Source organism: Fusarium fujikuroi, chromosome FFUJ_chr05 (genome assembly GCF_900079805.1).
Source record: "Fusarium fujikuroi IMI 58289 draft genome, chromosome FFUJ_chr05".
In the NCBI taxonomy this organism is placed as follows: Eukaryota; Fungi; Ascomycota; class Sordariomycetes; order Hypocreales; family Nectriaceae; genus Fusarium; species Fusarium fujikuroi.
The window spans coordinates 183,110-203,979 of record NC_036626.1 but is presented as its reverse complement, the minus strand read 5'-3'; the positions used below and the strand labels follow the sequence as shown (position 1 = coordinate 203,979).

At 47.7% G+C, this 20,870-nt stretch overlaps 12 protein-coding genes; 6 read left to right on the top strand and 6 right to left on the bottom strand.

Annotated features, from left to right (window-relative positions):
- Positions 1-673: 673 nt before the first annotated feature.
- On the top strand, positions 674-1,510 carry FFUJ_06783 (related to acetylxylan esterase precursor; the record flags this gene model as incomplete). XM_023576962.1 has 3 exons in its annotated part: positions 674-1,118; positions 1,190-1,272; positions 1,334-1,510. The coding sequence occupies 3 exons, from the start codon at positions 674-676 to the stop codon at positions 1,508-1,510; spliced, it is 705 nt and encodes a 234-aa protein (XP_023430108.1).
- A 404-nt stretch (positions 1,511-1,914) lies between these two features.
- FFUJ_06782 (related to oxidoreductase) lies at positions 1,915-2,976 on the bottom strand (the record flags this gene model as incomplete). Its single annotated transcript, XM_023576960.1, has 1 exon — positions 1,915-2,976. One exon carries the CDS (start codon positions 2,974-2,976, stop codon positions 1,915-1,917), a length of 1,062 nt encoding a protein of 353 aa, XP_023430107.1.
- A 483-nt stretch (positions 2,977-3,459) lies between these two features.
- FFUJ_06781 (related to alcohol dehydrogenase, class C) lies at positions 3,460-4,670 on the bottom strand (the record flags this gene model as incomplete). XM_023576959.1 has 2 exons in its annotated part: positions 3,460-3,747; positions 3,801-4,670. 2 exons carry the CDS (start codon positions 4,668-4,670, stop codon positions 3,460-3,462), a joined length of 1,158 nt encoding a protein of 385 aa, XP_023430106.1.
- Positions 4,671-5,220: 550 nt separating this feature from the next.
- FFUJ_06780 (probable chaperone protein hchA) lies at positions 5,221-6,108 on the top strand (the record flags this gene model as incomplete). The annotated part of the gene is made up of 1 exon (XM_023576958.1): positions 5,221-6,108. One exon carries the CDS (start codon positions 5,221-5,223, stop codon positions 6,106-6,108), a length of 888 nt encoding a protein of 295 aa, XP_023430105.1.
- Positions 6,109-6,658: 550 nt separating this feature from the next.
- On the top strand, positions 6,659-8,947 carry FFUJ_06779 (uncharacterized protein; the record flags this gene model as incomplete). XM_023576957.1 has 5 exons in its annotated part: positions 6,659-6,730; positions 6,786-6,968; positions 7,025-7,574; positions 7,702-8,646; positions 8,706-8,947. 5 exons carry the CDS (start codon positions 6,659-6,661, stop codon positions 8,945-8,947), a joined length of 1,992 nt encoding a protein of 663 aa, XP_023430104.1.
- A 195-nt stretch (positions 8,948-9,142) lies between these two features.
- On the bottom strand, positions 9,143-10,050 carry FFUJ_06778 (uncharacterized protein; the record flags this gene model as incomplete). XM_023576956.1 has 3 exons in its annotated part: positions 9,143-9,325; positions 9,386-9,785; positions 9,839-10,050. 3 exons carry the CDS (start codon positions 10,048-10,050, stop codon positions 9,143-9,145), a joined length of 795 nt encoding a protein of 264 aa, XP_023430103.1.
- Positions 10,051-10,568: 518 nt separating this feature from the next.
- FFUJ_06777 (uncharacterized protein) lies at positions 10,569-12,641 on the top strand (the record flags this gene model as incomplete). XM_023576955.1 has 2 exons in its annotated part: positions 10,569-10,626; positions 10,726-12,641. 2 exons carry the CDS (start codon positions 10,569-10,571, stop codon positions 12,639-12,641), a joined length of 1,974 nt encoding a protein of 657 aa, XP_023430102.1.
- A 428-nt stretch (positions 12,642-13,069) lies between these two features.
- Positions 13,070-13,843, bottom strand: FFUJ_06776 (uncharacterized protein; the record flags this gene model as incomplete). Its single annotated transcript, XM_023576954.1, has 1 exon — positions 13,070-13,843. The coding sequence occupies one exon, from the start codon at positions 13,841-13,843 to the stop codon at positions 13,070-13,072; it is 774 nt and encodes a 257-aa protein (XP_023430101.1).
- Positions 13,844-13,902: 59 nt separating this feature from the next.
- Positions 13,903-14,269, bottom strand: FFUJ_06775 (uncharacterized protein; the record flags this gene model as incomplete). XM_023576953.1 has 2 exons in its annotated part: positions 13,903-13,931; positions 13,987-14,269. 2 exons carry the CDS (start codon positions 14,267-14,269, stop codon positions 13,903-13,905), a joined length of 312 nt encoding a protein of 103 aa, XP_023430100.1.
- Positions 14,270-14,831: 562 nt separating this feature from the next.
- FFUJ_06774 (related to protoporphyrinogen oxidase) lies at positions 14,832-15,808 on the top strand (the record flags this gene model as incomplete). XM_023576952.1 has 5 exons in its annotated part: positions 14,832-15,053; positions 15,108-15,211; positions 15,271-15,564; positions 15,610-15,748; positions 15,794-15,808. 5 exons carry the CDS (start codon positions 14,832-14,834, stop codon positions 15,806-15,808), a joined length of 774 nt encoding a protein of 257 aa, XP_023431408.1.
- An 892-nt stretch (positions 15,809-16,700) lies between these two features.
- Positions 16,701-18,539, top strand: FFUJ_06773 (probable rhamnogalacturonase A precursor; the record flags this gene model as incomplete). XM_023576951.1 has 5 exons in its annotated part: positions 16,701-17,127; positions 17,180-17,257; positions 17,303-17,420; positions 17,472-17,605; positions 17,653-18,539. 5 exons carry the CDS (start codon positions 16,701-16,703, stop codon positions 18,537-18,539), a joined length of 1,644 nt encoding a protein of 547 aa, XP_023430099.1.
- Positions 18,540-19,008: 469 nt separating this feature from the next.
- Positions 19,009-20,007, bottom strand: FFUJ_06772 (uncharacterized protein; the record flags this gene model as incomplete). XM_023576949.1 has 2 exons in its annotated part: positions 19,009-19,666; positions 19,736-20,007. 2 exons carry the CDS (start codon positions 20,005-20,007, stop codon positions 19,009-19,011), a joined length of 930 nt encoding a protein of 309 aa, XP_023430098.1.
- Between the last annotated feature and the right edge of the window lie 863 nt (positions 20,008-20,870).

The window sequence follows — 20,870 nt, the reverse complement described above, 5'->3', positions numbered from 1 at the left end:
CGGCGCCGAAGGCCGAGTGTAGCATGCCGCGGGGGATGACGGATATGGACTGATGGAGATTGAGACCTTGATGCGGCGTTCACCACACCCTACTAGGATTGTTTACCACCTGATCAGGCACAGCATGCATTACCCCGCGAATTGCCCTTTTCTTTTTCTGTTCATGGGGTCAAGAGAGTTGGGTATCGTTTCGATGCCGAGGCTCTGCCCCAGAGTAACGTCAGTGCTGAGGCCGGGCTATATGTAACTTCATAACCCACCACTATATGTTGGGGTTCAGTCGGCCCGTTTAGGATGCACGAGAGGTCAAACATGGGCTTCATCTTGTAGTACTTCTATGATAGTTCCAGGATAGGTAGGTAACATAGGAAACAAGACTATCACTCCTAAATTCGTTGGATAAACTTTGCCGATTATACCCTACACCACGGCCAATGCCCTATTTCAGAATCGTCAATGCGCCAATGAGGAATCACGAAAAGCCTCTTCGGACCGAACCAACGATATCATGTGATGCGGGGTGTATAACGAGAGATGATCGATATGGATAGAGGGTCTGCTTTAGCTCTAAAAGACAGATAAATAGCCAGCCAGCTCCGCGTTCTCAACAGTCAACAACATCTTGATCGCAGCACTAACTAACGGACTTGGCTAACCGTCGCCTGTTTTAGAAATGTCGAAAATAGCTTTCCTCACTTTTCTTTTCCTTATCCCGTTGGCCATCGGCGCTCCGTCCGTTGACATCGAGGAGCGCCAAGCGCCATGTCAAAATGTACACATCTTCCTAGCTCGTGGCACTGACGAGCCCTATCCGGGTCGTCAAAGCTCCCTTGTTTCAGCCATTTGCAGTGGCTTGCCTAGCTGTGGCTACGAGAACATCAATTACCCAGCTAATTTTAATACATACTGCACTTCGATATACGCTGGAATTACCGGCGGTCTATCACAGATCACGGCATATGCGAATCGATGCCCTGATTCCAAACTAGTCCTGAGCGGCTATTCGCAGGGTGCTCAGCTTTTTGGCGACATGCTTGGTGGCGGTGGCGGGCAGAGCTTGGGATGTACCCAGCAGTCCAATTCTGCGTTGAATCCTGCGACTTCGCCTGGAAATAAAAGTAAGTCCTCCCCCTTGATTAGTATGGCGATAATGTTATTCAAATTTGAATGGCTAATCTAACTCGTATAGTTGCTGCTGTGCTGTTCTTTGGCGATCCTCGCCACGCTGCCAGTCAGGCCTACAACACTGGCACCGGTGCTTCAAGAAACGGCGTAAGCAAATAGATTTCTCCCAGTAACGACAGAAAAAGAGTTAACATTGCCCTTTTGACAGATAAACCCCCGTAATGGTGCTCAGCTGACCTCGCTGAACCGCTATTCCAACAAAATCAGATCCTGGTGTTTGGCAGGCGATAATGTGTGCGCGCAGGGTACTGATCCAAGTGCCCACACCTCCTACTTTAATGTCTTCTCTCAGGAGGCAGGTGCTTGGGTCAAGACTATGGTCTAAGGGTTCTCTGGTTTGTGGCTGCTCTGCTACTCCCATGCTACGAAACCCACAAATTGTCTGTCTAGCAGGGGTGTTGGGGTTAATTTGGCGGCAAGTCAATCCGAGAACAGTTAGTCTGACTGAACGAGTACTTTATCAGACCTGCAGGAAGCTTCTGGAGACCGTTTGTGATTCTTTTTGGCGTTGTCTTGTCAGTCAGATAATCCAGGTGAATTTGTGCGGGAACTTGTAATCCATTAGCGAGATGTACCCAACGTTATCGGGTCAAACATACATGCCATGGATGGACTCAACGGCCTGGCTCTTTACATTACTGGTACACGATTAAATCAATTTAGGAAAGCTTTTACATACCACGAAAAATGGCCTTCATCTTTTGGCCATCGCTTTGCCATATATATAATCTAAAGCTCGACCACCAGCTTCTTTCCACTCACCCCTTTGCCAATCGCATCGACTGCGTCCTGAATCTTCTCAAGTCCTTTCCCAACAACCTCAGGATGTGGCATACACTTCATGGTCCCATCTTCGAGAGCTCCAGGAAGCCAATCCACCCATAGTCTCTTTCCAGTCTCTGTCGAACCCAGAAGAACATGGTCATTGATTAGAACTTGCACGCCGTCGGGGATCGTTCCAGGCACTGGCATCCCAGGAGGAAGTATAGTTCCGAGACATTTCTTTCCTCCGAGTCTGTTTGCAATAGTTGCACATGCCGTGATAGCAGTATCTGAGTATACGGCACAGTAAACCCCTGCAAGATCGCCAACACCGCTCAAAGTGTTTATAATCTCTTCCGTAACGCCATCTTTCTTGTAGTCAAAGACATAGTCCACGTTCATCTTTCTCAGTAACCCGTGGTTATGCTCGCTCGCCGTAGCCGCAACGATGTACCCAGCTGCTTTGACAGTCTGGATGGCATTCGACCCAACACTTGAGCTGCCTCCCCAGACTACCACGACTTTACCCTTGGAGTTTAGCTCGGTCCCAGCCATGGGTAGGTCAAGGCGCATTAAAGTTGGACTGAACAACATAGCAGCTGATGTTGTGAGGCCCAGAGGAAGAACAGCTGCGTCCTTGAAAGGTATATGATCTGGAATCTTAGCCACCATGGGCTCAACCATGATAGAGTAATCTTGGAACGCCCCGTACTTGTTATCGCCTTTCTGCCATGCCATCGCATGACCCACTACACGATCTCCTGGTTTAAACCTCGCCTGATCAGACCCAACAGAGACAACTTCTCCAGACATATCGGTACCATTGACGTAAGGGTAGAATTCGGGTTTGATGACGATGCCAAGCTTTTGGACAGCGTGATCAGCTGGGTTGATAGCAACGGCTCGTACACGAATGAGTATCTCATTACCAGTTGGAATCGGAACAGGTGAGGAGGTAATAACTATGGGGTGGGCCTTTGGGTGAGGAAGGACTGCGGATCGGTTCAAATTTTCTGTAGTGGAAGACATGATGGGGGGAGAGGTTTTTGTTATTGCGTGGTTAAATTGTAAGATGTACTTAACACTATATAAATGGAATTATTTAAATAATGATTAAGAATCCACACCCTTTAATACACATTGATATCGGCATCGGCTCTTACTTTTGTTGGTTGCCCGGTCCTGGACATAAGATTATCACCAACCTTAACTCCGGGTACCATAGGAAGCGAACTGCCCCGTTAACAACACCACATCTCATTGGAGCGCAATTATTGATTTCTTATTGCTAAGAATGAACAGGCTGAAGGGTCGAGCTGTGCCTGCTGGTTGAGAAATTTCCAATTACAAATCTTGCATGCTGACACATGATTGGATGACCTCTATTCCCCAGTCAAAGCGCAGTCTAGTTACACAATGGCTAAGGGCCGAATCAAGCCAAAGCGTAAAATACAAACAGATGACAAAGAAACAGCAGAAAGAGGGCATTTGCGTGTTGGATCTATGTAAATCCTAATTAACTAGAACATAGCGGAATCGCGGCTTTCCAGCCTCGAAGTCAACGATAGCCTGGTTCGCATCTGACATAGGACGCATCTCAACCCAAGGCTTGACATTCTTATCTGCGACTAGCTGCAGCATTTCTTTGATCTCGGCCGGCGATCCAATGCTTGAACCTGCAATCCTTCGACGCGCCCCAGTAAGACTTCCTGGTCGGAATGGGAGTTGACCTTCAGGAAGACCAACTTGGACGAGCGTACCGTCTAGCCGCAGGAGCCCGATATAATCAGCGAGAGGCATCTATAGTTACTCTTGTTAATGGCCAGCCGGATAATATGCAAGGGGTAAAATACCTTTGGAGACGACACAGTTGAGATGATAAGGTCGAGCCTCCGAGAATGCCTCGTTTCCCATCCCTCCTCATCAGCTGTGGCGATATAATCTGTGCATCCAAGGTCCATGGCTTCCTGCCTCTTGCTTTCTCGGCGTGAGATACCTACAACCTCATCGGCACCGAGCGCACGAGCAAAGAGCACGGCGAAATGACCTAGCCCTCCCACGCCAACTATACCGACCTTCTTACCAGGCCCAGCACCGAATTGCTTTAGAGGCGAGTAGACTGTTACGCCACCACAGAGAAGCGGTGCGGCGTACTCTGGTGCGACACCCTCAGGGATACGAAAAACGAAGTGCGAAGGGCAACGATGATAGCGAGCGTAGCCGCCCTGCGTCTTATCGCCTGTGGATAGGAACTTTGAGCCGTACGTTGGGGCCATGCGAGTGCAGTAGTTCTCTTCTCCGGATGCGCACTCATTGCATTTAGGCCGCCCATTGTTGTCATCGCCTAATTTGCGGTTGAGACAAGCGTCAGATTGAGCACCGACACCGACAATGTCGCCGACTTTGATGCCGCCCTCAGCTTGGCTACCAACACGAACAGCGACGCCGACGATCTCGTGGCCTACAACGACGGGGTAAGGCGCTTGACGCTGTGGTACAAAGTCATTTATCAGTCGTGCCGTGTAACAATAAGCTTCGTAGAGACTAACCCAACCTGAGCGGAGGACGTGAATGTCAGAGCCACAGATACCGCAGTGGGTAATACAGATATCAATGTCAGTCTCTTCCCACTTCTTGGGCTCGTACTCTTGCCAGACCATATTCCCTTCCGCCGAACGTTCATCCTCGCCCATCCATCCTTCAAACTTATAATCAGTAGTCATTTCCAAAGACTTATCTTATGCACCTGTTAGATTTGGTACGTCGTTGTAGAAAAACGAAGTTCGGATGGCTTATCGGGGGGCTTGCAGGTGCATTATATGCCGAAAACTATTGACGTAATAAGGGAAGTTCCGTCAAGAGCTCGATTTCGCGTTGTTGCGGGGGGGGCTAAGACACGGTAGAGACTCTAGACAATTGATTGGCTAGTGTTCAGCTCCGTCTCACATCCCTAGTTCCATCGGAGCGCTAATGGCATCTCCGTCGGAGTTGATAAGCAAGTCTAGCCAATAGTGATCTACCCGTAGCTTCCATCCAGAGACTAAACAAGGTAGCTAACGATTAGGTCAAACCTTATCGTTTAGTGATATGCAGTACTCCTCACTGCTCCTCCCTTGGAACCCGCCACATACGTAGAGCTTCGATAGCTATAAGAAGACACTTTCCAACCGTTCCGAGCTGTGTAACAACAATAATCAAGCTCACCCCTTCACCTTATCTCAGTCATCTCATCAGCACCAATTCTTCAAACACCTTACCCTACAGCTCGTCACAATGTCCAAGCAAGACGATAAGACTCCCGTCCGCGACACAGCGGAAGATGACGCTTATTTCCCCTCACCATTCTCTCTTACGCAATACGTTACCGCCAAGACAGACTTTGATGGCGCCGACTATCCAAACAAGTATACCGGCGGCAAGTGGAAGATTCTCATGATCGGCACCCAGGAGCGCTATCTCAAGATGGCAGATGGCAAGTTCTTCTCCACGGGTAATCACCCGGTTGAGATGCTTCTGCCTATGTATCACCTTGACGCTGCTGGCTTCGATATCGACGTGGCTACTCTCTCGGGTGATCCTGTCAAACTTGAGATGTGGGCTTTTCCTCAGGAGGATGAGGCTGTCAAGTCAATTTATGACAAGTACAAGCAGAAACTCCGCAGCCCGCTTAACCTGTCTGAGGTCTGGAATGGCAAAGGCGGCAAGGGTTTTGATCAGGATACGCCATACCTAGCAGTCTTCATTCCAGGTGGGCACGGCGTGTTGAATGGCATACCCTTCAGCAAGACCGTTGGCGACGTTCTGCGCTGGGCTCACGCCAATGATCGCTTCTTCATTACCCTCTGCCACGGGCCTGCTAGCATTCTCGCAGCTGATGTTGGCAAGCCCGAGGGCTCCAAGTTCATCTACGAGGGCTACAGCATCGATGTGTTCCCTGACTCGCTGGACCAGGGAGCTAATATTGACATTGGCTATATCCCAGGCAAGATGGAGTGGCTGGTTGGTGAGCGACTTAAGAAGCTCGGGGTCACGCCGATTAACAAGACTATCTCTGGTGAATGCCATCGGGATCGCCTGTTGTTGACTGGTGATTCTCCACTGGCTTCCAATAACTTGGGCAAGCTGGCTGCTAAGACACTGCTGGAGGAGGTAAACAAGTAAGATTCTGAAAGAAAAAAGCAAAGGGAAAATGGTGCGGTTAGTATGCGTACCTCGGCCAGAATAAAAAATTGAGAATAAATTTGTTTCCCACTCATCATAATCTTTCTCACTCATAGCCTATGTTCAGTATGATATACCTAGAGCTCGGGGTTTAAGAGTAATTCTTCTGCATGTGACTCTTGTCCCATTCGAGATTCAATGGAATTAGATGGGAATGGTACTCGCCCTGACATTCCACCGGAGGGACAAGATCCTGGAATCTAACAAAGATGGCAATAGAGCATATCATCTCGGCTCCAGAGTTATCTGTAGCTGCTTTGCATTAATGAGTTCTGTCGATCCATTGACGTCTTCCATCTTTTGAGCTGCAGCTATGTCATAAAAGCACGGAAACGGCATAGTCTAGTGGGTTCCGTCACTGCTCAGCGACCGCGGGGAAAATGAGGGGTTTGGAGCTTCCGACGGACCTTGACCCTAACTCGATAAGCACCCGATGCGTGCTTCCGTCGGAACCATCACCTCCTAATCACTTCTTCGACAAGGCCTTATAATGTCTGCATCTGTGAGAAAAAGACAAAAAGTATCTTCCGCTTGTGAGCGCTGCCGTAAGCGCAAACTCGGAGTACGTATGCTCATTTCCTCCAATGTCATTACTTGTCTTGCTGACGAATTCGCAGTGCGACGCAGAGAGACCTTGTGTCCATTGCGTCCGCGCGGGTGCCCACTGTATACCTCGCGAGTCTACATCAGGAGACATCGGCACCTCTTCATCTGGCCAGACAGATACGGGGAATAAGCAGGCTCAGACTCCGGGGTCTCCCATTCTCCCAGAGTCTAGCATCGTTGACCTAAGTGTTCTTGTAAGTCTGGAGCTTCTGATTTAGAACATGTTCTGAGGCCTGTATGAATATTGCAGATGATACGTGGGAGCGGTTCCAGCCAGGATTTACGACATGATACCTCGTCACTGCCCGGCGGAACGAAGCTCCTGGAAGCCAACACCACGCTCCCTGCCAAGCATTGGCGTAACGTAATAGGTGTAGAACTCCCTGCGGACGATGTTCTTGAACGTTTAGTCGACAGCTTCTTCTCTTCGGTCAACTGGTTCATGATGGTCTTCCATGAAGATACCTTTCGCAGCCGGTATGCAGAAATGCTGCAGCAAACACAAATCAAGTACCAGGACACGACATTCTTCTGGACATGGCTTCTAGTCTTAGCGCTGGGCGCACATTACGCTGCACTTAGGGATCCGGACGATCAGATGAGTCCTCAGTACCGACAGCTTTCTCGTGATCTCACTTCTGTTATTGAGATGCGGTTCCTGCAAATTATTGGATGCCAGACTGTAGAGACTGTCCAAATATGTATCTTGCTTGGCAGTTTTATATTTTATACGCGGCCTACAACAGGACTGGGTATATGTGGCATGGGGGTCAAAATCGCTCAGGTCATTGGACTGCATCGTGAGAGCTTCTGAAAAGAGACGTCTCTGCTAGCACGAGAAGTCAAGCGGCGCACTTGGTGGACGTTGGAAGTCTTTGACAAGTAAGGCCATAGAACCACGATTATTCATGTCTGTACGTATCCAAGCTAACCGGGACGTTTTCAACAGATATGCAGCTGTTGCATTCGGGCGCCCCTGTATCATTGACGACTCTGACTGCCAAGTTGAGATGATCTCTGATATTGACATGGATGGCCATAGGCATATCCCGGCTAGACCGCTCGTTCTCTACCACCAACATAAGTTCCGTCTATACAGAATCATGGGTGCGTTCTTGGGTCGTAAGAGACATCGAAACACCTTTGAGTCACTCGAAACAATACACCAGCGAATGATACGGTGGCGCCAAGAACTCCCCGATGTTCTAACTCTCAAAGGTCAAGAGAGTTCAATGGATCCGAGCGTAGTGAAACCAACCGAGATACATGCCCTCAGCCTACAACTCACCTATGACAATCTACAGATTATCCTACATCGCACAGCAGTTTTCAACAACACCAATGAGCTATCCTCTTTCTCGCCAAAGAACAACGCCTCTCTTGAACCAATCTTCACCTCGGCCATGGATACGTCTGGATTTTCTCGATATCCCCGGATCCTAGACGCCTGCAGAAGAACCCATGCAGACGTCCATGTTGGTATGACCATGTTCACGGCCGGTGTCGTTCTCTGCGCTATTTGTCTTTCGCAGCCTCTCACAGAAATGGGATCACGAGCAAAGATGGGAGTTATGCACATCACGCGCATGTGTAGGGAGACTGAACCTAGTCTTTATAGCGGCCAGCTCATCTCGAAGCAGAGTCTAGGCATCATTGATAGCTTAGTTGAAGTTATGCTGCGCCAAGAGACGGATATGATAACGGGAAAGACGAGTTATCCAGGCTTGCATGCTCCTCAAATGAGGCACGACTCAACATCATCCATGCTAGGTTCATCATCGGTAGGCAGAATGATAGCGCCCAGACCAAACACGACCACAACTAGTCCAATGGAGTCTAGAAACGAGCGAGTCTTGGACCCCATTCAAGAAGGTGAGCGATAATCTTCGGCACATAGACAGGCTATGGGCAAATGTGAGCTGACATTGTAGCAACAGTTTTTAGGCAGCATATTTCCACACCATTGAATGTGGGTGACATGGAGCTACAAGGTACGGTCACTGAAAATCACGAGGCCGAGGCAGATCAAGGGACTATGGGCACGTTTAATTGGGACGGCGATATGTCTTCCCTGGTAGACTCGGGGCTCGTCGATGCTAGTCAACTCTGGTTGTGGGCAGATACCCTGGACTTTGACTCATTCAACGATCCGGCTGTAGATCCAACGGAATAAGAGCCTGTATGATCTCAAATTGGTTTTTACTACTACTGCTCCTAAACAGGCCATAATATAACATCAGTCAACCGAGATTTCAACAGGAACTTGGGTGAAAGAAAGATGTATAGTCCCTCCTTGGATGAATGCGTCATAAAACAAGGATCAAATGGGACATTGAAATTACCAACAGTAGCATGCATGTGAATGAAATTACCCAACTATGGCAAGTGCCATAATGCTCAGCATCAAAAATACCTCAGGTGCAACTTGACTACTGATACTTGACGTCTGAGTCGAGGTCTGCGATGCTGTTATGGTCAAAGTGGCGCGTGACGAGGCAGACAAAGTTGGTAGGTCCTCGGCATTGGTTTGAGCAGGTTCATCATTCGCCGACTGCAAGAAATCTTAGTGATCATACTTCGACAATATTGTGTATGTACTGTCTATACTTACATTCTCTGCACCGATGACGGAGTCAAAATTGTCGCAAATCCCATACCCATAAGCATTTGTCGTCGCAGCTTCTGTGGCCAGACATGATGCGTTCCCGATATACTGACAAGTGTAAGCCTGCCGAAGCAATCTGGGCTGACACTCGCAAGAGCTCAGTCTCGACGTATCTGTATCCGAAACATACGGGAGACAATCGCTAAGTATGTTCCTGGCCGTTTGACAAGCCTTGTCAACGTCGATACAGAGTTCCTCTGGATAAGCAGTGTATGGTTTGGCCGAGGGAGTCGTCGGAGAGAATGTCACGTAGCTACGGCAAAGGCTGTCCCAAAGCTCAATGCCGCTGTCGAATGAGTCTTGATAGTAATTACCACGATAGCAGAGTTCCAACTCATTTTCACACCTATCGTCGGCGTCAGCGACATGATTCTCAATTGTTGTGTCGCGCACACTTACTTGTATAGAGAGTCTAGGTATTCTTGATTGCAAAGGCATTTCTGTTTTCCGGGACGATCCAATACGGTCGCACAAGCATTTCCGGAATTGAGGAATCCGTTGCAAGCAGGAAATGAAGTGATATCAGATCCGGCCTCGCAGGACCAGCTTGTTGAGATTGTTTGCGCGACGCAATGCTGCGCCAAGTATACGAATATCATGCGAGGCTTCATGATGGCTTACTTCTGTTGCCTATCTGTAGGGAGATGAAAAAGTGCCTCGCTATGCCAATGACATCTAAATAACTCACGAACGCCTGGAAAGAAGATCCGGTCTGTACATAAGACTGCTCTGATTGAGAGGATGTCTTGGGTTGAACTCTTATCTTTCCACCTAACGCACCACCAGTAGCCATGTGAGCAATTCAGGGCCAGCCGGTGTCTTTTATCCTGGGCTCTGATTCGGTAATGAATTGAGAGCTGAAAAAGTGATAAGCCATCATCACTTTTGTTGTTGCAAGGTGGTGTGGCACTCGTGCAATCTGATTCGCGAATCGCCTCCCTAAATCCAGCCTCACCAATATTTCTAACCATTTTGGGATCACTTCTCAGCTTCGTGATTAACCTGAACCTCCGTTACAACCCATATGCGATGAGACCTCCCTTTAAGAGTGAAAGCACTGGTCCTCGGCAGAGCGAGATTTGAGAAAACGGGTTCCAGGCCAATCTTGCATTTTGTGCTTCAAGTCAACATGCGCCCCAACACCAATCGCGGCAGCTTGAAGTCTTTTTGGACTTCTATAAGTCGATGTAAGTGACATGAAATATTTTTATTTCCATTTCTCTGTATTCGCGTTCCTCTATTGAGGCCACGAAATAAGAGGTCGTTCTCTGACTGAACATCGCCAGTCTTCCGCAGCGTAGCCGTATCTGTGATTAGCACCTTTCAAGGTTTACAAAATACCATCAGCAAGAAATACAAGGCGTACAAAAGCAGAACCTCTCCTCAAAGACCGCCGCTACTTCTCACAGAATGGGGCATGATCCTTCAGCTTGTTTGTCAGGTCATCATAATTACCACCATCTCCGTGCTATGGCATATATCGAATACAAATAATGGACTGGTTACTGTGGGAGACAATCCTGACCCTTCGTTTGACTCAAAAGGATTCCATCCTCCTCCAATTCTTAGCTCTTCTATTGTTTGGACTGCTGTCCCGGCTTGGATCATGTCGGCTTATTCCTCTCTATGGTCTGCGATGCTTGATTCGTTAAAAAAGGTCTATCTTCTTCTCGAACTTGATAAAGAAAATCAAAGACCTCTACCGGGCGTTGAATTCTTCAAGCAGGCTTGGAGACTACACTTTCATCATCAGTCCCCCCATTCTCAGTCTACCCCGCAAAACAAAGGCTCTACGATTGCAAAGACCTTGCTACTGGACTATGGGGAGTGGCCTGTTATAAACGGCTTTCGGGCCATGCGGGCAGGTCATGTTCTGTTGGGTATATGTCTCCTTCTACGAGCAGCGCTCTGGACTGCAGGAGGTCTCACTGCAGCAATCTTTGCGACAACTCTGGTGCCTTCCAAGACGCCCGCCACTCTCTACAGTATAAAAAGCTTTGATGAATACCTTGGTTGGGACGAGGGCAAAGGTACTGGCAACTCATCAGTAACACCAGCATTCGACATCGTAAGTGCTACGGTTTTAAGAAATGGAGACAATTATCCTTGGACAACAGATACACATTCTTTCCTGCCATCTGTCCCTGTTTCTAAGGACTTCCGTGGAAATTACACCTTCGACACTGAGGCGTACTCCGCGAATGTTGATTGCACGATCGCGACAGAAGACGATCTAGTCAAGATCGGGGGGGTGAGTCTTGATCTCGAGGAGGACGACGACCTGGATTCTGCTCAAATTCGTTTCGGCTTCAAGCATGAAGGCTGTGATGTCAACAAGTGGTTCACCCTGACCAATAACACCCTGCAGTACGCGAGAACGTGGTCTACTGACTGCGGCCTGAGAAGCGGCCGAGCAAGATTCGGAATGTTCTCGGGGATCTACAACGCAACCGAGCGATTTCATTTATCCAACCTGACAGTTGTGACTTGTCGGCCCCAGATTTACAAGTCCAATGTCACGCTGGAAATGTCGTTTCTTAATGACACCGCAACTCCCAAGGTGATCAAAGTCTCGGAGACCAGTAAACAGCAGTTCTGGCCTTTTTTCATCTCTAGTTGGCTGCGAAACATCCCTCGATACTCACTTTTCGATCCTACTATATACAACGATATGGATACCTTCTCACGTCTGGTCATCGGACATGCCTCCAGGGAGGCAACTCTTGACACTTTGCCCGACAAACAAAAGATTACCAATTCCTTCAACGTCATCTTTGCCGCTCTGTTTTCCAACTTCGTGACATTGGAAGGTTACTCCAGTGCACAAAGGCGCGAAGTAACCGGTACCATGTCCCGGTTGAGGCTTCGATTGTTTGTGGTCAAGTCTGCGGCGTTAGCTACTGTGGTTACCCTTGCCGTCACTTTCGTCACTACAGTGATTCTGGCACTTTACCTACACCGCAACCGACATATTACCAGTCTGTACATGGATCTCTTACTGGGCACCGCCATACTGCTACGGAATAGTAGTTCGACCGGGCTTGACAGTTACTTGAACGACCGAGTAGTTTCGAATAATGCCGCTAGCTCGGGGACTCATGGAAACAATCTTGTGGAAGCAGAGAAGAGGAAGTCGGATCTGAAAAGTCGTGAAGTATGGGTAGAAGGAACACCCAGGACTTTGCATATAAAGTGGCCATAACACTCAATTAGCAATATCGCCGAACCAGGCTTCGGCCATTGCTGCTGAAGGAGTAGCCCATGTGTCAGAATTCAAGGTTGGCATCTCCCGGGTTATCCGACCGTGAAGGATGACCAAACCTGAGCTGAAGTAGATCACTAACGTTAGCAGAGAGCTAACAAACCAATGCCTACCAGAACTTTATTATGATATAATTATTGAATTGAACCTTATAAACTACCAAATGAATAGCCTACCTCTTTTCTTGATTTTTATTTCCTGTGCCCATGCCCAATTTCTCCCCAAAGATTGCTCCTCTTGACGTTGCTTTGCACGCATGCAGTCCTCAAGTAAGTGACGAATATCCCCAAGAGCTTCTTTCCGCCCCTTGGCGTATTTCGCGGGTTTTGAGTAAGCTGTATAAAACCCTTTATCCTATTCTCCTCTGATCACAGCTTATCAAGCCATTTTACATCGGGCGGCATCTCAAGTCTATTAGACACCAATTTAAGAGCCATTCCTAAATCTCGGGCCATATCGTTAAGATCCTTCGGCGGTCTGGTGCCAATCTCCGATGTCCAAACAATGTACCTTAGCGACGGGAATGAGTTGACGTTAGTGAGCAATGTTTTGATCAGTTTATAATCATTGGGAAGCAATATTGCTTCTGGGTCGCAGTCCTCTTCGATGTCCTCTTCGAGTTCCTCTTCTGACCAACATGGATAAACATCCTGCAGGAACAGAACTTTTAGGTTGGGCGGGATATGATCCTTGAGCATTTGTAAGGATTCGAGATTATTCTCATACCAATACGGACCGAATAATGCTCCGGGAGGAATAGCGAGATATTCCAAGGTTGTGAACTCTGCAAATTTCATGCCTGGATTGTTGAAGCAAAGGGTTCCCATGCATTCCCACCACAGTTCTAGTATTTTGAGACTGCTCTTACACAGGCAGAGGAGTTCAGAGAAATCTGGGGGATCTCTTCGTGCTGATACATCGAAAGGATGGTGAAACTCTAGATGCCGAAGCGACTTTGCATTTTTGAGAAATCTGTTCAGAACCTCGTATGAATAGTCGCGAGCATGGAGGTAAAACGAGTCGAGATTCTCGTAAGGGAGAGGCCGGACAGACGGCCGTGCGAAAACGCCGATCTTGACTTTCTGCAGCTTGAGAGCTGTGAGGCTTGGATGGGAAAGCAGTGGAATATCATTCAAAGTCATGGTGTAGGTTTGCGAGGATTATCCTGTATGAAATTGACTTGACAGATAGTTAGCTATCATCACTTATCCGGGATTACGACAGTTGAGCCTACAAGTTTTCAGTTTTGGTTTGCCAACCATGCGACTGTTTAGTTCTTTCTTACGTCCCTCGTCCAGCCCTGAGCGCGCACTTTCCCGGAATCTCAAATTGATATCCTCCAGGTTCGGCATATTGAGGGATAAGAGTTTCCGGAGATATTCAGCATCTAGTTCGTTCACATTGAAGTGACTGATGGTGGAAAGGTCCTTGGAGTGGTGGTATAAGTCTCGGTACACGTCTCTTGTGCATGCACGGTTTTTTGTGATTGTCATCCTTCTGTATTTGACCTTTGGCGTCTTTGCCGCCCTTGGCTTCTTGGTGGACGCTTTCGCTTTGCTTGTATGCATGGTTGATGTATTTGAAGACATTTGATAAATAGAGAATTTATAGCTATCAATCCGCAATCCTCTTTTCTAACATGAACGAATTTGTATAGGTCTTGGTGTTGAGCATTTCGCTACGCGTGGAGGAAATCATTCGCCCTAGAAGGCAATGACATAATCTCGACCTTCTAACCAGATACCACTTAGTGTAGTTCCGGGCATGGTGGCAGGGATCTGGCCAATCAACAACTTGCTTATCACAGAAAGAAGACAATTCTGTTCATCAGAAGTAGACCTGTAAAAGAGGCCTAATAAGCCGTTTGCCAAAGAGCCTAGCAACAAGAAGATCCTCTATTGTTACGGCATAATATAATGTCGCTCACCATTGAGACTGATGGACGGGCTACACTTACCCCGCGCCCGCAGTGCATTTGTCCACTAACCCAAATATAGGTATTAAATCGCAATATTGGAATGAGACAAGATAAGCCATCAAATCAAATACTCGCCTTGTTCCCAACTCTCATGTTGCATTATACTCCAGAACTTGTTCTCCATTTTCAAAGTCCACCTTTAAACAATCATCATGTCAAGCATAACCGGAACACCTGCAACCTGGGTAGTGGTTGGTGCTTCGCGAGGAATCGGTCTTGAATATGTCAAGCAGCTCCTCCAAGCAGGAAACCGAGTCATTGCGACTGCTCGCAACCCAGATGCATCAGGACTGTCAGCAGTCGTTAAGGCTCGTGGTAATCCAGAAGATTGTATCATCGAGAAGTGCGACGTTGCAAGTAGCGAAAGCATCGATGTGAGCCCAGCTTGTCCTTCCAAGTCATGGACGTGTCTGACAATCCACATACAGAACTTTGCTGCCAGGATGAGCGCGCTTGTGAACAAGGGAGTTAGATTCGACAATATCGTCATGAATGCAGGTGTTCTCCGGTATCCCAATCGAGCGACGGAATTGTAACACCCCCTCAATAAGGCATTCTCCCCGACGCACAATTGCTAACTTGAGCTCCAAGATCCTACGACAACTTCAAATTTCACATGGAAACCAACACCATTGGGCCTATCATATGCGCACAGAAGCTGGTCAACTTGAATCCCGAAGGCCCTCCTTCCAAATTGATCTTCATTTCATCCGACTCCGGGTCAACCACGAACTTCCTGGCATATGAAGATGGGTTCGCAGCATATGCGGCAAGCAAGGCTGCGCTGAACCAAATGCTGAGACATATGGCGCAGGAGTTGAAAAGACGCGGTGGCAAGTGGGCTGAGATATGTGTTCTGGCTCTGCGTCCAGGCGAGGTGCACACGTAGGTATTCCCGCTTTAATCTACAGCTTGACTGATGATGACTAGGGACATGAACTCAGGCGAAGTTGGGACCTGGGATGTCGGAACGCTTTTGGAGCCAGATGAGAGTGTTGAGGGAATGCTCAAGGTGATTAGTGAGAAGAACCATAACGATACTGGCACATTCTGGTGCTGGGATGGCAGAGTGAGTTTGCCAATTTGCCGTTCAGTACAATGCTAATGACTGTAGGCTTATCCATGGTAATGAAGATCAGCCATCAGAGGCTTTGCCAGTAATGTTTGCCTGGCGAGACTTATATAGATCTCTATAACTCAGGCTTTATGTTTACTCCGTGGCAGAAACCACCAACCCGATAGCAACTCAAGGGAAAACCCGCGTCGTAGTGCTAGGATTATTACTTCGTATAAGATAAAGTTTCTTCCACGCTTGACTATTTTCTCACCATTAAACCAGACTGCCTCAAAGTTCTCATGTGTTTAGTTGACATTGCCAACGCAGACAACACTATACCGTTGTCCCATGAATTAATGTAGATACGGTGAAGCAACATGCAGTCTTGTTTTCTTTCAACAAGTTGCTTCCACTGACTGCCACCGGTTTCACGCTCCGGTGGGATGAACTTGGAGATGATGAAAGATTAGTCCGGAGTCAACTCTCTGATAAATATCACGTTTGGTGCTGAGGGCGGTTAACTTAACATACCTATGCTCTAAATACAATAATTTTGGTAACCCGAGGGCTCTTGATATGTACGCGTATAACCCCTTGGTTGATAAACAGCATGTTTGGGGCTAATTGATCTAGAAGGCTTACGGCAACTTTTACCCGATGATTCTGATCGCTTATTGGTGGGTTTTTCGAATTTGGTCGTGCTGAACCATTGGGTCGTTTCATGAACCCTGCCATCGGGAGACGAAGCCCACAATGAAATGACCTTCATTAATATCCGATCATTGCTCATCAACATCGAACCCTAGCTTGTAAGATTACGAACGGTCTCTGTAGTTTAAATATAATCGGAACCTCGGAGGGTGCAGATCTCTTTGGGTTTCTATCTGTCGTTTCTGTTCGGTTCCATAACTGTCATTCGTTTACACGTATTTTTATCCACACTCTTTTTTCTTTTACTTTCACCATGCGTCACTCTTTTGTTTCGGCATTGATTGCCGTTGGTTCCGCCGTCCAAGCTGCCGCGCAGCTGAATGGAAAGGTTGGACCTCTCACTACTGCCTCAGCCAAGGCCGCCATCAAGACTTGCAACATTGTAGACTACGGTGCCAAGGCAAATGCCAAGGCTGATAATGGTCCGGCAATTCAAAAAGCCTGGAATGATTGCAGAACTGGCGGCGGAGAAGTTTACGTCCCAGAAGGCGATTATGGTATGGGTACCTGGGTGACACTGACGTCTTCCACGCCCATGTCGTTCCGTCTCGATGGAATTATCTACCGAATAGGGACCGATGGAGGCAATATGTTCATGTTCAAGCATCTGGAGGACTTTGAGTTTTACAGCAGCACCTCCAAGGGAGCTATACAGGGTTATGGATATGAGTTTCACAAGAGTATGTTCTAAATATGGTCATGGATCTTGTTCGAGTCACTAACGTAAAGTAGAGAACGAATATGGCCCCCGTATCCTTCGATTTGCTGACGTCAAGAGCTTTTCCATCCACGACGTTGCTCTGGTTGACTGTGAGTAGGCCCGCGCCCAATCACTAATGATACTGACAGAAGCAGCGCCCGCGTTCCATTTCTCCATTGACACTTGCTCCGATGGCGAAGTGTACAACATGGCCATTCACGGAGGTAATCGCGGTGGTCTCGATGGTATCGACGTCTGGGGAACCAATATCCAGTAACGCCTCATAACTCTTTTTTCGTATTCAGCTGTACTGACGCTTTTTAGTATCCACGATGTTGAAGTCAGCAACAAGGACGAGTGTGTCACCGTCAAAAACCCCTCTGACCACCTCTTGATCGAGAATATCTTTTGCAACTGGTCTGGCGGTTGTGCTATGGGATCCCTCGCCACCGACACTGGTAACCACTACTCCCATTTTAACCTAATCAACGCTAATCCAGACTAGATATCCACGACATCGAGTACAAAAATATCTACACACAGCGCTCCAACCAGATGTACATGTTCAAATCCTACGGCGGCAGTGGCACCGTCAACAACGTTGCTCTCAAGAACTTCGCCGGCCACTCCAACGCCTACACACTCGATCTCGATGCCCAGTGGAGTTCCATGAAGCCCATCGCCGGCGACGGCATTCTCTACACCAACATGACCTTCTCCGGCTGGTCCGGAACCTGCGCCGATGGTCATCAGAGAGGACCTATTAAGTTCAACTGTCCAGCCGATGTCCCCTGCACTGACATGCAGGTTGATGACTTTACTGTTGGGAGCAACAAGGGCGACACTGTTGAGCATGTTTGCAAGAACGCTTACGGATCCGGAGCCTGTCTTAAGGAGGGCGATGGTGGTGCTTACACGACTACGCAGACTGTCGATGCTGCCAGTGCCGCCACTCCGACCATGGACGGGGAGATTGAGAATGGTCTTGGTCTTACTGTGTCCATTGCGATCCCTACCATCCGACCTTCTTTCTTTCCTGGTGCTGCTGCCATCAGTCCCCGAATGGCCGACGGCGCCAAGGCCCAAGCCACCGCTCGTGTAGAGACCTCCGTCCCCGATGAGGCTGAGACCGCCGCTAACACTTCTGCTGCAGCTGATGTAACTGTCCCCGTCAGCACTGTTACTTCTCTTGCTACCTCTGCTGTTACCGACGAGGTTACTTCACTTGCTATTCCTACGGCCTCTGTCGACGCACTGAGCAGCCTCATCCCTGAGGAACACTCTTCTGTTAGCACTGCCGTGAAGGCTTCAACGACTGCAAAGGCTACTGAAACTGCTGCTCCTCTTGCAAAGAGTCCCTCTTGCAAGGCAAAAAGACGCCGAAGTCTTTGATCTCCCTATTTAAAAATTTTCCGTTAGCTAGAATGGCGCTGTGACACGGGCTATTGGATTTAGATCTAAAGACCCAGGAAAATAGATGTTCTTGAGGAATTAGTTACAGATTTTACAATTTCTAATCTTTATTAAGGTCATAGTTTTATATATATATTTCTTTATTACCCTCTATAGATACTGTAGGTCACTCACAATTTATCTAGATTATAAACTGTCTCTTGGATAACTATGATGATGGTTGGGTTTCCATATGCATGCATTACATTTCCAAGTCACAGCGTGAAGAGATGAGGGGTACTTTTAGTCTCGAGACCACCATAAAGGCTCCCTCCCACAAGGTAAATAAGTATCCTTAAGAGAAGATACTTATAAACACAGTTTTACTTGGTTCTCTTCTCTTAAGCATAAACATCGTAATAAAAGTATACTAGACTAAGAATACAGCATGCAGGTAATGATAACTAAGCTACGCATAATTGTCCTCATTTCTATTCTCAAGTCGTCTTCGTACCGCAAAAGAGCCATAGACTGTCGCTAGTGAGGAAATCAAGGGTAAGACAATAAACAATCCAGTAATGGCGGCGCATAAAATCATCGCAAATATACTGAAGCCATATGCTGCTTGCTGAAGATCAGGATCTGGACTGTTCGAGTGTGAGGCTAATGATAGATTGAAGGCCGACAAAATTATGACAATGACACCAAAAGCCGACACTGCGTTGTTATACTGGTCCATGTAAGGCACATAGCTCTCGGTCAAAGCATGGGGGAAGCCTTGAAGGATACTGGATATGGAAAACTTATAAGGCGAATATCGGTAAATCGTGTCGAGTCGATTCAACCGTAGCTCGCCGTACTGGAATCGCTTGTCCATAATATTGGGGTCCTTGGGGTTGAAATTTGGCAGTATTGTACGGGCAAAATCCGACCAAGCTCGGTAGTCCAGGTTCTCATTGATCAGGCGAGATTCTTGAGCCACCCGCAAATCATGGCCAAAGCGAATAAGGCCACAATAAGAGTATAGAAGGCCGCAGGCTGCTCGGTGCAATTGAGGGTCACAGGATATGTTGGTCTCCCAGAAATCGTAGTTGAGGAGAAAGTCCGGTAGTGGCTTGATAAATATCCTCGACTTGGCCCAAACAAGATGGAGGTCCAGTTCTTCTGCGATTACAATTTCGCGGCGTAGGAATTACTGGTAGTATAGTGATCGAGGAGCTCCATGGACGGCGATTAGCCATAACATCTTGCGTATGGCATTGAATCGAGAAAGATCGAGAAAGGCGGTGAGAAATCTATGCACCTCATCTCTAGCTTCATATCTTAGTGGTTGCAGTTCCCTTGCTAAGGGCGATATATCGTTGAAGGCTGCTGGGAGGACGACATCATCCTGAGAGACCAGGGACGAGGTTGGCGGGAACGGGGGCTTATATGCTGGCGATGCCATCTCCTTGCCGGATTTACCCATTTCGAGTATAGTAGAGTGACAGGTGCAGCAAAAGATTGGAGTTCTAGTAAAGCGGGTCTTTTGAAGTCTTGTCTCAGGACTCTAGAGGATGCCGAGTATGCCAAGAGAGCCAATGTCTTGTTATTTATGGTCCATAGTCTTGTAGAAAGCGCCAGACTATGACTGCAAGTTTATGCAACAACGCGTGCCCTGTTACGTTGGGTAGTTGCGCAAATTGGGGTATGACATTCTCTTGTGTTGCAAATATGACATAGCCCTTTCATACCTGCCATTTTCAATTGAGTTGTAGGACGTGCATGTCGCAGCTATGATACAATTCGCAGGGTGCAAGAGACATCCTTTCCATTCCCGCTCATCTCGTCTTGCTCCAACTGACAAGCCTTCAATTAGACTAGGCAAATCAGGGACTAGAGAGCACTCGCTAGCGCATGACTACATCATAAGCTTAACACAGTTTAGGTAGCGCCTACGTACTATGTCTGTCATGATGCTATAACAATGATAGTACCCCGCAGATAGAGGCATTAGTATGCTTACGGTTAGGTAGAAGCTATTACGCTGCAAATGAGAATCTTTGCAAGGCAAACAGTTTTGAAACCTTTACTACAAGCATTTGTAATCTGTAGTTTGAGCCAGGGCGGCGTGCTACGGGCTACCGGATATGACATTAAGACCCGCGAATAGATATATTGAGGAGATAGCGCTGGGGAAAGCTGCAGTCTTCAATTCAGCTTTTGATATCAACGTGCTATTCTGTTCCATGATATGAACACATGGTGGTGGACGCGATGCAAGCATCGGCTGTCAGGTTTACCTAGTCCCTACACAAAGCGAGACTCTTAGACACAGAGCCCAGGAATACT